The sequence below is a fragment of the Erythrolamprus reginae genome, chromosome 2 (genome assembly GCF_031021105.1).
Source record: "Erythrolamprus reginae isolate rEryReg1 chromosome 2, rEryReg1.hap1, whole genome shotgun sequence".
Classification (NCBI taxonomy): Eukaryota; Metazoa; Chordata; class Lepidosauria; order Squamata; family Dipsadidae; genus Erythrolamprus; species Erythrolamprus reginae.
In genome coordinates, this window is record NC_091951.1 from 355,133,299 (window position 1) to 355,146,141 (window position 12,843).

Below are 12,843 nucleotides of genomic sequence, written 5' to 3' on the forward strand. Positions count from 1 at the left end.
TTTTTCCAAGTCCAAAGTTCATTTTGATAATATTGCTGAAAAGTTGAACTGTGTTGAGTATTGATTTAAGTTCAGGGGGCCTTTATGCATACATTTTAAAGTCATCCATATAGAGTAGATGCTTTATCTTGCTACATTGGCTTGAGACTTGGTATTTTATTGTTGTTATTGTTATTATTTATTTATTTATGACATTTCTGTGCCTCCCATCTCACTGAGGCAACTCTAGGCGTAATTAATTACATTATATAAAACATTAAATATACATGTAAACAGCGTACAGTTAAAATTCAATTAACCGAGATGGAGGGGAGGATCTGGTGGGATGCGACTCATTCTCCTATTGGGACCGGTTCCTTGGGTTATGGTTCTCTACTTACTCATTTAATTTCTAGAGCTGTCCAACTCAATCGGGTGACGCGGAAGCCACCGCCACGGATGGCTTCCAACCCCTTGAATCGGACCCAGAAGCAAACCAGCAACCGGCTCGCGAGTGGGGGCGCCACCTGCAGGGTAGCGTCAGCGACCGAGAGGTTCCGACCTACGATAAGCACCAGTCTGCCGATCCGGGCCTCCCGGCGTCTTCTTCCGCCTCTGCCGGCGCCTCCCAAGCAGCCGCCCCGCGGAGCTGCTGCTGCCCCAAGGGGGAAGGGGGGGGCTGCTCTGGCGGGGTCTTCGCCGCCCCGGGACCCAGGAGCAGCCGCGGCGGAGCGGGAGGGCAGCGGGCGCCTTCCGACGGTCTCCCCTCAGCTGAACGCCGCAGAAGCGCGCATCTCAAGCTCCGGAGCGGCGCTCGGCAACCGCGGCCAGCTCAGCACGGCCGGACGTCCATTTCCAGAACCGCCCGCCTGGAAAGCGAACCTCCATGTCCGTCGAGGCATCCGGGGAGGGGAAGTGCCGGAGCCTTCGGGCCACCGCGGAGACAGCGAGTGAAGGCGGCGGGGGCTCCGCTCCCCCGGGCTGCCCTCCACGGCCGAGAGGCGTTTCGCGGGGCCTCGACTCGGCGGCTGGGAGGTCCCCGCGACGGTCCCGGGCATGCGCCCTGCCGGGGAGGCGCCTGGCGGGCGGGGCGGGGCCAGGCGAGAGGTGGGGCGGCCCTCCCCGTCCTCGCTCACAGCCCAGCGCCTGCCGCCGCCGCCGCCGCCTTGCCCCGCAGGTAAGAACGCGCCGCCGCCGCTGTAGCTCCCCCGGAGGCCCCGCTGGCCGCGCGCCCGACGGTCGGGGAGGGGCAGCGCTCCGGCCCCGGTGCTCCCTCGTCCGCCCTCCGGGAAGGGCCCGAAGCCCCAAGGCCGTGGCCGGGGAAGGCCCGGGCGCCGTCCAGCACTTCCCGGGTTTGCAGGGCGCGCGCGGGGAGCCTCTCCCGGGCCCGCCTCCAACTTTCCCCCGGGTGGGCGGGGGGTCCCAGCGGAGAGGGAGGGTCCCGGGAGGGCGGCGGGGAAGAAGCGTTGGACCAGGCGAGCGCCCCTTCCTCCCCCTCTCCGTCTCCCGCCCTTGGGCTCCCCACCCCCCGCCCTCCCCTCTCGGCTGGACTCGTCGTGCCGCTCCGCGCGGGGCCTCCGGGAAAGTTGGGCTTCGGGCAGAAGGAAAGCGGAAAGGAGGATCTGCTGGCCCCGCCCCCCTGCACTCCCCCCTGCAGCCCCCCCCCCCGGCCCAGCCAGACTACTTTGCGGGGTGGTGATTCTTTGCCGCAGCAGAAGCGGGAGAACCTCGCCTGCTCCTTAAATTCCAGGCGGGGAAAAGGCGGAGTTTCAATATTGAGCCGAATGTGAACAAAATCGCCCCTTTTATGGCGCTGTGCTCCTTGGCGGGGGGGGGGGGACTGAGGGAGGGGCGTTTGGCTTTGCATGAAGAGCGAGCGCTCTGTTGGGTTTCTGAAAGACTTTGTCCCAAGAGAAGGGAATCCGGAGCTGCTGGCGCTGAATTGTGGAGGCCTCGCCCGGCTTTTGCTAGCAGACTTTTCATGCCTGCCGGGAACACACACACACCTCTCGTGTATCAAAGAGAGAGACAGAGACAGAGAGTGAGTGAGTGAGTGAGCGACAGACAGACAGACAGACAGAGGGAGAGAAAGGGAGGGAAAGACAGAGAGACAGAGAGAGGGAGAGACAGAGACAGAGCGAGAGAGAAAGAGAGAGACAGACAGACAGACAGACAGAGGGAGAGAGACAGAGAAAGGGAGGGAGAGACAGAGACAGAGAGAGAGAGAAAGAAAGAGACACAGACAGACAGACAGAGAGAGAGACAGACAGACAGACAGAGGGAGGGAGAGAAAGAAACAGACAGACAGAGGGAGAGTGACAGACAGAGAGCGAGAGAGAGACAGACAGACAGAGGGAGAGAGACAGAGACAGAGAGAGGGAGAGACAGAGACAGAGCGAGAGAGAAAGAGAGAGAGACAGACAGACAGAGGGAGAGAGACAGAGACAGAGACACACAGAGAGAAAGAGACACAGAGAGACACAGAGCGAGAGAGAGACAGACCGACAGAGAGACAGAGAGAGGGAGAGACAGAGACAGAGCGAGAGAGAAAGAGAGAGAGACAGACAGAGGGAGAGAGACAGAGAAAGGGAGGGAGAGACAGAGAGAGAGAGAAAGAAAGAGACACAGACAGAGAGCGAGAGAGAGAGAGAGACAGACAGGGAGGGAGAGAAAGAGACAGAGAGAGACAGAGACACACACAGAGAGAGAAAGAGACACAGAGAGACAGAGCGAGAGAGGGAGAGAGACAGACAGACAGAAGGAGAGAGTCAGAGAAAGGGAGAGACAGAGACAGAGGGAGAGAGAGAGACAGACAGAGGGAGAGACAGAGACAGAGAGTGAAAGAGAAAGAGACAGTCAAAGAGAGACAGAGACAGAGGAAGTGCTCTAGTAGGTTCGTAGCATCCGCCGTGTGTGTGTGTGTGTGTGTCTTGTGCAATGTGGGTGCTCCAGAATGAGCAGGCGAGCCGTTTACAGGAAAAAAAGCCAAACCCCAAAGGGCAGTGGAAGCTCCGGCCTTTGTCAAACCTTTGGGCCCTTTTGATCTTTAACCTGCTGAAAACAGCTGTGAAATTTGGGGGAATCGGTTTCTCTGCCGTAATAATCCACTTTGGGTCACTGCTTTGCTCTTCGCTTTCCCTTCCTTTCCAAGGCGGCACTTCCTGGCCCGCTCTGCCAGGGACTCCAGGAAGCCTGTGGACCCCCCCCCCCCATGGACTTCCTGCGTAGCCCCCCCCCCCCATGGCCTTCCCGGCTTCTGCATTCTGCCGCTGGAGCTGAGAGGGCCAGGCGGCCGTTGTGCCGGAGGGGGCAGAGCGTGCAGCCGACTTTTCTCCCACACGGAAGTTGCCTTGCAGGGCTCAGCTTGAAAGGGCACCACTAGGTGTCACCGGGCACACCGTTGCAGAAGGGCCTCCGGCCGCTGGGTGCAGAGCCTTTGCAACTGCCACTCGGTCGCCTTCACTTGCGTGTGGGGGGGGGGCCTCTGGGGCGCGTATCTAGGATTGGGGGGGCTGCCCTTCACTTTTCTCATCTTAGCCCCCCCCTCCCTCTCTGGGGTCGTGCCCTCTGCCAGGGCCTGGTGCTGTGCTTCTCTCGGTCTCTGAATCGAGGCCCTCAGCCTCCCCCCACCCACTGGACTGAGAGGGGGGCAGAGGTGGCCAGGAGTTCCATATGTGGTAGCAATCATTCTGGACTCCTTTGCCGTGGGAGGGCGACACTCCCCACTCGGCCCCTCTTCCTCCTCCATCCCCATTGGGGAGAGGGGAGGCGCAGCCCAGGGGGCCCTGCAGTGGTTGGGCCAGAGGGCCCCCTCCCGCCCCTCCCTTTTCCGGCCTTGGGAGGGAGGGGAGGGAGTCCGGAGCCTGTTCTGGCTCTGTGGGGCAGGGGCCTCCTCTCCCTGCTCTTGGGGGCACCCTGGAGTGCTAGAAGGGGCTTCCGGTGGCCCCTCTGCCTCCGCCCCCTTGGCCCTCCTCCTTCCCTTGGGCCCGGTGAGGCGAGAGAGGGAGGGGGAGGGAGCTCTGGCCTCAGGGGAGCCTGTTGGGGCAGGAAGTGGACCTGTGGGCAGCTGACCAGAGGAGACCCGGCCCTTCTGCCCGTGGAGTCAGAGGTTTGGATGGGGGGGCTCCCTCCCTCCCCTCCCGGCCAGTGTGCTGCAGATGTTGGGCTCCGGCCTGTGGCGGCCCTCGCTCGGCTGCTGCAGGGAGAGCCCGGGAAAGTGGGCCCTGCTCAGAAGGGGTGGGGCTGGGGTGGACCCCGCGCCCAGGGAGGGGGCGGCTGAGTAACTCGGAATGGCACAGCCCAAGGCAGGCTCTTCTCTCCCCCCCCCCCGCGCTGGCTGTTGGGAGGCCTGTCAGCTCCAGCTCAGGCAGCCACAGCAGCAGCAGCAGCAGCAGAGCCGTGGAAGTCGGGCGGGTGAGCCATTTCCTGTTGCGCTTCTCTTTGGCGGAGGAGAGATGGCCCCGGGCCAGTGGGGGGGCTCTCTCCTCCTTCCCTCCGTCCCTTCCGCGGCTTGGCTGGCCTGGCTTTGCTTTGGCTTTCTGGAGAGCGAGGGGGGGAGAGCTGCCCCTTGCAGGGCCCTCCTGGCTGGAATGGGCTTCCCCGGGGCCCCGCCTTGCCAGGGGGTGAAGCCAAAGGCTGGCCTGATGGTCTTTGAGTCGGGGGCCCCAGCTCCACCCCCCACCACCACCACCTTCCCTCCCCGCGGAGCTGCCCCCCTGTCCCTGTTCTGGACGGGGCTCCCCGCTTGCCTTCTGAGACGCCGGGAAGGGGGGCAGGTGGGCCCGGCTCCTCCTCCGTTCCTGGGCTGCTCCGTGTTTCTGGAGGGGCGTTCAGAGCTGGGGTCCCGCTGGGGAGGGGGACGTCCACTCTGTGCCCCAAGTCATGCAGAGGTCAGTTCTGGATGGTGCTGCCATATATCCAAGCTAGAAAGCGGGCGGCTCTTTTGTTCCAATTATTCCCGATTTCCGTGTTTCTGACCCCACCCTGGGCAAGAGGGGGTCCAGGGGGCTCTTTTGAATGGCCGCCTGCCCCTCTCACCTGCCCAGAGCGTCTCTCTGGGGAAACTGGGGGGGCAGGGGGCAGCAGGGCCCCTCCTGTGGGTGGTTTCCCAGCCTGGTTCCCCATTCGGCCAGTCCGCCTCTGCTCCCCCCCCGCTCCCCCCCTGCTCCCCCCCCCCCGCAGCGTCTGCTGCTTGCTGAAGAGGTTGATCTCCTGCACTTCCGTTTTAAGAAATTGGCACACTCACACACACACACACACACACACACACACACAAACATGCAGGGTATCCAATGCAGTTGACAATTCCCCAGCTGCATTAGAGATGGTTTGGAGCACAACGGGGGTGGGGGGGTGGGGGGGGTTATAAGCCTGTTTGTGCCAGAGTGTGTGTGTGTGTGTGATGGCTGCAGCCACTGTCTGTGCAGGGGGGCAGGAGCTCTTTGTGGCCCTGCCAAGGCCGGAGGCGGGGGGGCTCGGGGGGGAGGCAGTCTAGGGCACCCACTCCGTAGCCTCCCAGCAAGCCTTCTGCCCCAGTTGCCCCCCTTCCTGCTTTGCCAGGTGACCCTCTGGGGGGGGGGGGCTCCCCTCCGTCTCCTCCTGTGTTCTCTGCCCAACTTCTAGCACAGGCAGAGTGGGGGGCAACCCAGATACTGACTGGGGGGGGAGTTCATGGCTGGTGGCTGAGCACACGTGGGTTTGATTCTGGACTGGGGGGGGCAGTGAAGGTCCTGATGTGTTTCACGAGTTGCCTCAGGAGGAAATGGGGCAGAGGCTTTGTGTGTGGGGGGGGGCGGGTGGAGTTGTGTCCTCCCCCCTTAGGAGGTCTTGTGGGATGATGGAGCCCACAGAAAGGGCCCCAGTTGGAGGTCCAGGACTGGGGCAGCTTCCAGAGTGCAGGACGGACGGACGGACGGACGGACGGACGGAAGGCTGCTGTGGCCCTGAACTCTGGCAGGGAGGCCCAGCAATGAGCAGGGGGCTCCCGTCCCCCCCCCCATCCCAGAGGAGGGCCTGCTTCTCCTGTTGGCCCTGGGTCAGAGGGTTGGGGGGGAAGTGAGAGGGAGAGAAAGGGGAAGCCCAGCGGGAGAAGGTCTTCTGGGAACGGGGAAGGGAAGGGCAGAAGGGTCCCCCCCATTGGTTGCTTCCTCTTTCAGAGGGGGGAGGGAGGGTGTGCTTAGGCAGAGGCCTGCCCCTCCTTCCTCCCCCCACAGCCCATGGAGCCTCTGGCATGCCTGGGGCTGAGCTGAGGCCGGGGGGGGGGGGACAGGGGGGACCCCCCTGGGAGCATGTGGAGACTCCACCTCTGGAAGGTCTCCCTGTCATGGGGGGGGGTGCCTGCCTCCTAGGGAGGGGGCCAGGGAGGGGTCTGGGCAGAGGCGGGGGGCACTCCCCCCACAGACAGCTGCTTCCTGACTGGGGGCTCCAAACAGCCCAGGGGTTTCATGGGAAGAAGGGGGGTTCAGAGCCCCTCCCTGCATGGTGCCCTAGAGAGGCTGGCCGGGCCCCTCACTCCCATTGTTGGCAACGTTAACAAAATTACCCCCCAAGTCCCACTCCGAGGCAGGGGGAGAGTTTGCTGATTTCTGGGTCAGTCTGGGGGGGGCAGCATCCTGGAGCCCAGCAGTAAAGGCAGCGAGGCCCAGCGAGACCTGCCAGGAACAGCAGGGGCAGGAAGGGCCTCCTTCAGGGGAGCCCCCTTGGGAGGGAGAGTTATGATGGCTGGGGAGGAGGAGGAGGAGGGGCTTAGAAGCCTCCTGGGGGGCCTGGTTGTGCTGACCACCCCCTCCGCTGGACAGTGAGGAAACGTCCGTCCTCCCTTTGGGCCTGTGTGGCTGCTTTGGGGCCGGCCATCCGAATCCACCTATTGGCCAGGGCCATTGAGGGGAGGGGCCTTGAGGAATGGGTGTGGCCTGGCCAAGCGGGGAGGGGGGAGGCTGGCCTTGGGGTCAGAGGAGAGGAAAGGGGGCCACAGAGAGGAGACACCCTCACCCTGTCCAGACGCTGAAGCAAGTGGGCTTCCAACCCAGCCCCTCCCCTCCCCCAACAAGGACCCCAAAGGACTGGGCAGCTGGACAGGCAGGATCAGGTACCCGGAGTCCTGTGGGGCTGGGGAGGGCAGAGGAGGTGCTTGGCTGGAGGACAGAGCAGAAGCCCCTCCCTGCCCCCTCCAAGCCCTGCAAGTGACCCCCCTCCCTGCCGGCTGCCTCTGGCACAAAGGTTGGGCGCTTCAGGCATATCGGGGTGGGGGGCTCATCCGGCACCCCTTGTGACCACCCTCAGATCTGAGCTCAAGGGGGTCCCTCCTGCCCCCTGCAAGCCTCCCACTCTGGGAAAGCAGAGGGGCGTGAGGAAAGGGGGCAGGGGGGGCACAGCACCTGGGTGTCCCGGGGTGGGCTGCCTTCCCAGTTCTCTCCTCCAGGAGGCGCCTGCTGGGCCTTGGGCCCAAGATGGAGCGCTTTCTCCCCTGTGGGGCTGCTGTGCCCGGGAGGGGCCCCTGCGGAGCCTCGTTTGGGGCCAGAGCCATCGGGGAAGCCTTCAGCTGTCAGGGGGCTGAGAGGGGGGGGGAGGCTGGGCCTTCTGGCTTCCTTCAGCGGTTTCCTCCTGCCGTCCATCTGGGCATAATCTGCCTCCTCTGGCCACGGGGGGGGGGGGGGGCAGGGGGCTTATCAGCTCAGCTCCACCCGGAGGGGCTTCCTCCTGTGGGCATGACGTGGCACATCTCCTCCCACGGGCTCCCCCTGGGCCCCAGCACCTTCCTCCTGCCCTGCCCTGGGCGTGCGACCTCCGCACTGCTCCACCGCGGTGAGCGTAAAGGGGAAGTTCCTTGTCATGGGACGACAGCCTCCTGTTCTGCTTTGACTGCTGCCCCCCTCCAGCAGCCGTGCCAGGGGTGGGGGTGAGAGGGAGGGGAGTGGGTTTTCTTGACTATTTGAGAGGCTCCGGGTCCGTTCTGGAAGCAGAGGAGCCCCCTTGTGGAAGGGGCCATGGGGTTGGGCAAGGAATTGCGGCCTCAGCCCCCTCCCCCTGCCTCTCCCGAGGCTGCCGCTGCCCCTCCCTGTGGGAAAGGAGGGGATCTGGGTTCCATGCAGGAGAGCTGCCGGTTTGAGCCACCCGTGCGGGCCCTTGCCTTGTCCTGCTCCCCACTCACCCCACCCTCCCTCCGCAGGTGAAGCAGGAGAGGCCACGTCTCAAGTGCCATCATGGTGGCCCTGTCGCTCAAGATCAGCATTGGCAACGTGGTGAAGACGATGCAGTTCGAGCCCTCCACCATGGTGTACGACGCCTGCCGCATCATCCGGGAACGGGTGCCGGAGGCCCAGATGGGGCAGCGTGAGTGGCCTGGGAGGCTTGCGTGAGAGGAGGGGAGGCCGAGGGAGGGTGGGGAGAGCCGCCAGCCACGAGCCGCAGTGGGCCGGGGGGGCGGTTCCCACTTCCACCTTGTCCCTGTGTCTTGGTGGCATCGCTGGCCGAGGCCCAACCCCCCTCCTGCTGTTCTCTCTTCAGCCCATGACTTTGGCCTTTTCCTCTCGGATGAAGACCCCAAGAAGGGGATCTGGTTGGAGGCCGGGAAGGCTCTGGACTACTACATGCTCCGCAATGGGGTGAGTACTTCCCTGCAGGGGAATTTCCGATCAGCCGAGCGAATTGGTAGAGGCTGAAGGCTGGTGTTAGCCACAGCAGTTCATGAAGGGCTCTTAGCCTAGTGTAACTCCCTGTGCCCCCCTCCCCAGGTGAGGGCACTCTTGAGCAGGGCAGACGGGGCCACGAGTAGAGCCACTCCTCAGAAACGCCCACGGCATGGCTCCGAGTCCAGAGCCCCTCTGGCTGGCCCAGCCTCGGCCTTTGCTTCTCCACTGGTGCTGTAAGAGAGGCAGGGCGACGGGTACCTCCTCCTGTCTACGGAGGGCCCCCTTTGTTGATGCTGGTGGAGGAGAAGGCTGGGCCCGGAAGCATCCTTCAGAGGAGACCCAGAGACCTGACCTCTGCACACACACACACACACACACACACACACACCACACCCCATGGAGCTGGCTACTCGAGGCGGAGGAGGAGAGGCTCCCCACCATGGCCCCAAGTAGGTCAGCCTAGGAGGAAGCCCCGGCTGATGGGCCAGGAGGAGGAGCCCAAGAGGGACAGCTCAGTCTCTGCTGCCCCCTTGGGTGTCCGTGCCCTCCTCTTCCCCCAATTCTGACCCTGGAATTTCTGGGTTGTGGCTTCCCAGGACACCATGGAGTACAAGAAGAAGCAGCGGCCCCTGAAGATCCGCATGCTGGATGGGACGGTCAAGACGGTCATGGTGGATGACTCCAAGACGGTCACTGACATCCTCATGACCATTTGCGCCCGGATTGGTGAGCAGCTTGGGGACTGTTGGGTTGATGAGGGGGAGGGGGAGGGGGCAGGAGGCAGCCTCCATTCCGTGGGACCTTCCTCTGCCCTCTCCCTTGGGCCAGGGGGGACAACTGTGTTAGCAAAGCTTAGGTGGGCTGCTGGGCAGTGGTGGCCGTGGACAGGACAACCTGGGTCCCTGGCAAGTCTGCTTTGTGCCCCCAGGCATCACCAACTATGATGAGTACTCGCTGGTGCGGGAGATCCTGGAGGAGAAGAAGGAGGAGCAGACGGGCACGCTCCGCAAGGACAAGACCCTGCTGCGCGACGAGAAGAAGATGGAGCGGCTGAAGCAAAAGCTCCACACAGATGACGAGCGTGCGTGGGCTGGGTGGAGTGCTCGGGAGGTGTGGGGGCGGGCGGAGGGGACCTCGGCGGCTCTCATCCTGCCCTGCCTCCTCGTGCAGTGAACTGGCTGGATCACGGACGCACTTTGCGCGAACAGGGCATCGATGACAACGAGACGCTGCTCCTCCGACGGAAGTTCTTCTACTCCGACCAGAACGTGGATTCCCGTGACCCCGTGCAGCTCAACCTCCTCTACGTTCAGGTGCCTCTCGCCGCCCCTCTCTTTACTGGGGCTTCTCTTCCCTCCCCCCCCCCGCTTTGGGGGCTGGCATGGGACGGTTTGGCCCACCTGCGGGCAAGGGAGGCTACTTAGGGGGTCCGGCCACGAGGGGCCCTGCTGATCCTGCTTCTCTGTCTTCAGGCCCGAGACGACATCCTGAATGGCTCCCACCCGGTCTCCTTCGACAAAGCCTGCGAGTTTGCCGGCTACCAGTGCCAGATCCAGTTCGGTCCTCACAACGAGCAGAAGCACAAGGCCGGGTTTCTGGAGTGAGTCCGCCCGCCTATAGCTTGGGCCCCCTGGGTCTTTTCCTCGGGCTGTGTCCTCAGCTGGGCGTTTGGGTGAGGGGAGTCTGGCCCGGGAAGGCCCCTCTCTGACAGAGCCCCTCTTTCCCCCCGGTGCAGCTTGAAGGACTTTCTGCCCAAGGAGTACATCAAGCAGAAGGGCGAGCGGAAGATCTTCCTGGTGAGCAGGGCGGCTCTGGAAAGCGGGCGCTGTGGCCCACCACCCACTCTAGGAGGAGCTGGCTGACGGGGGGAGGGAATCTGCAGGAGGGGGAGGGCTGAGGGGGCCAGGGAGAGGCCGGTCATTTGGGAGCAAAAGGGTGCAGCCACTGTCCTCCCTCCCCTCCCCCAAGGCCCACAAGAACTGTGGCGGCATGAGCGAGATTGAGGCCAAGGTCCGGTACGTGAAACTCGCCCGCTCGCTCAAGACCTACGGCGTCTCCTTCTTCTTGGTCAAAGTAAGCCATGCTCCTTCGGGGCCCCAGTGGCCCCCACCCGGGAGACCCTGGGGTGGAGGCTGGCTGGAGGGGAAGGGGGCGCACCCGACGGCCTGGGCACTTCCCTTGCAGGAGAAGATGAAGGGCAAAAACAAGCTGGTGCCGCGTCTGCTGGGCATCACCAAGGAGTGCGTTATGCGGGTGGACGAGAAGACCAAGGAGGTCATCCAGGAGTGGAACCTGACCAACATCAAGCGCTGGGCAGCCTCTCCCAAGAGCTTCACGCTGGTGAGGGCGCCTCAGCCAGAACTGACTCCCTCCCTCGTCCGCAGCCAAGGGCAGACCGGGAAGGGAGGGGAGCCCCCTCCCTCCCTCCCTGGATCAGGCAGAGTCCAGCTGGGCCCCCAACCACCTGGGGCTTCCCAGAGACCTGCCCCCCGGGGCAGCTGTGCCCAGTGGTGGCTGTGACGTTCTGCGGGCTGTCCACCTTGCCGCTGTCCGCTGTCAGACCTGCCGTTGCCTCCCAGCACAGCACAGGGTGGGGTGTCTCCTGGCCACTTTCTCTCCTAGTTGGCCTCTGCCAAATAGGCTTCATCCCCTCAGCCACGCCTGGAGCCGCTTCAGGGCCGCCTTTTGTGCCCAGTTGGAGGAGATCCCGTGACCCACAGATGGGGGACTGTGGGGGGCCATCACCTTCCTCCCAAGGCCCCCTGCTCTGGGGATTATCTGTTCAGGGCCAGCTGGGGACAGTGGGCAACCCCCCCTTCCAAACCTATTGCCACCCCAAGGGACCCCTAAGGGGCCAGGAGGCGGTCCCGGCTAAGTTGAATGGCTGAATTTGCCCCTCTCCCAGCCACACTGACCAGGAGCGCCACTGACTCCTGAGCGCGGCTGCACGGGGGGCTTTGTTTGGCCGGCCAGGAGTGTGGAGGGAGGTGGACAAGACCTTCAGCAGTTGGGTCTTGTGGGAGGCAGGAGCCCCAGCCAGAAATACCCCCCTCCAGTGACCGGCTTGGCTTTGGGGTTGCAGGACTTTGGGGATTACCAGGACGGCTATTACTCTGTGCAGACCACTGAGGGGGAGCAGATTGCCCAGCTCATCGCTGGCTACATTGACATCATCTTGAAGAAGGTGAGTCCAGGGTGGGGGCTGAGGGGCCATGTCTCTCCCCCCCTCTGGCTCAGTCCGGCCAGGGAGCAGGGATGACCGCTGCCTGTGCCTTGCAGAAAAAGAGCAAAGACCACTTTGGCTTGGAGGGCGACGAGGAATCCACCATGCTGGAGGACTCGGTGTCCCCCAAGAAGTAAGACTGGCTCCACCAGAGTGGGAGGGGGAGTCAGTGGGAGGGGGGGCGGCACTTCACCCCCTGCTTGCCTCCCAGGTCGACCCTCCTGCAGCAGCAGTTCAACCAGCTGAACAAAGCCGAGCACAGCTCTGTGGCCCTGCCGGTCATCATACGGCCCGGTGCCAGCGGGCCGGAGAACTTCCAGGTGGGCACCATGCCCCAGGCCCAGCAGCAGATCACCAGCGGGCAGATGCATCGGGGCCACATGCCCCCTCTGGTAAGCCACCCTGAGTCCTCGGAGGGGGGAGGCGTATAAAATCAATAGATAAACAAGGCAAGGGAGGGAGGGGGGAGGGAGGAAAGGAGGGAGGGAGGAAAGGAAGGGAGGGACGGAGGGAGGAAAGGAGGGAGGAAAGGAGGGGAGGGGGCCAGGCTTTCACCTGTCTCTGGACTTGCTGATGGCCTCAGTGCCGGCCACTGCGCCCCTCGTCTCCCCTGCTGCTCCCGCACAGGTCTGGGAGTTTCTGCTGCCCTCTGAGACTTGCTGCCCCTCTGGTTCTTGGGAAACAGGGAGGCAGCCCACCATTCGCCCCGCTCACCCAACCCTCCTGCTGCTGCTGCTGCTGCTGCTGCTGTTGGGGGGGGCATTGGGGGGGGGCTTTGGTTCATCCGTCTTCCTCTTGTTCTGCCCTGCAGACGTCGGCTCAGCAGGCGCTCACGGGCACCCTCAACTCCAGCCTGCAGGCCGTGAAGGCTGCAGAGTCCAGCCTGGATGACTTCGAGACCCTCCCGCCCCTGGGCCAGGATGCGGTGAGAGGGCCGGGAAGGAGGGTGTTCCCTTCCCTGGAGACGCCCCTCCTGGGCCGGACCCCTGGGGTGACCCCGGCTTCTCCCCT

The 12,843-nt window shown here is 63.7% G+C and overlaps 1 protein-coding gene across 11 annotated transcripts in view; it reads left to right on the forward strand.

Annotated features, from left to right (window-relative positions):
* Positions 1-1,067: 1,067 nt before the first annotated feature.
* TLN1 (talin 1) overlaps positions 1,068-12,843 on the forward strand; it is a 29,589-nt gene continuing 17,813 nt past the window's right edge. For 8 of the 11 annotated variants that reach the window (XM_070743689.1, XM_070743692.1, XM_070743693.1 and 5 more), the window contains exons 1-14: positions 1,068-1,156; positions 8,147-8,310; positions 8,485-8,582; positions 9,206-9,335; positions 9,538-9,690; positions 9,780-9,922; positions 10,082-10,209; positions 10,345-10,405; positions 10,578-10,682; positions 10,794-10,949; positions 11,692-11,793; positions 11,889-11,965; positions 12,044-12,224; positions 12,644-12,757. In XM_070743689.1, the coding sequence (XP_070599790.1) occupies positions 8,181-8,310; positions 8,485-8,582; positions 9,206-9,335; positions 9,538-9,690; positions 9,780-9,922; positions 10,082-10,209; positions 10,345-10,405; positions 10,578-10,682; positions 10,794-10,949; positions 11,692-11,793; positions 11,889-11,965; positions 12,044-12,224; positions 12,644-12,757 (1,578 nt within the window). In that variant the 5' untranslated portion in view covers positions 1,068-1,156; positions 8,147-8,180. Of the gene's footprint in view, positions 1,157-7,041; positions 7,067-7,758; positions 7,783-8,146; positions 8,311-8,484; positions 8,583-9,205; positions 9,336-9,537; positions 9,691-9,779; positions 9,923-10,081; positions 10,210-10,344; positions 10,406-10,577; positions 10,683-10,793; positions 10,950-11,691; positions 11,794-11,888; positions 11,966-12,043; positions 12,225-12,643; positions 12,758-12,843 lie in introns of those variants that run through there. The other 3 variants (XM_070743691.1, XM_070743690.1, XM_070743700.1) reach the window with 3 other exon arrangements.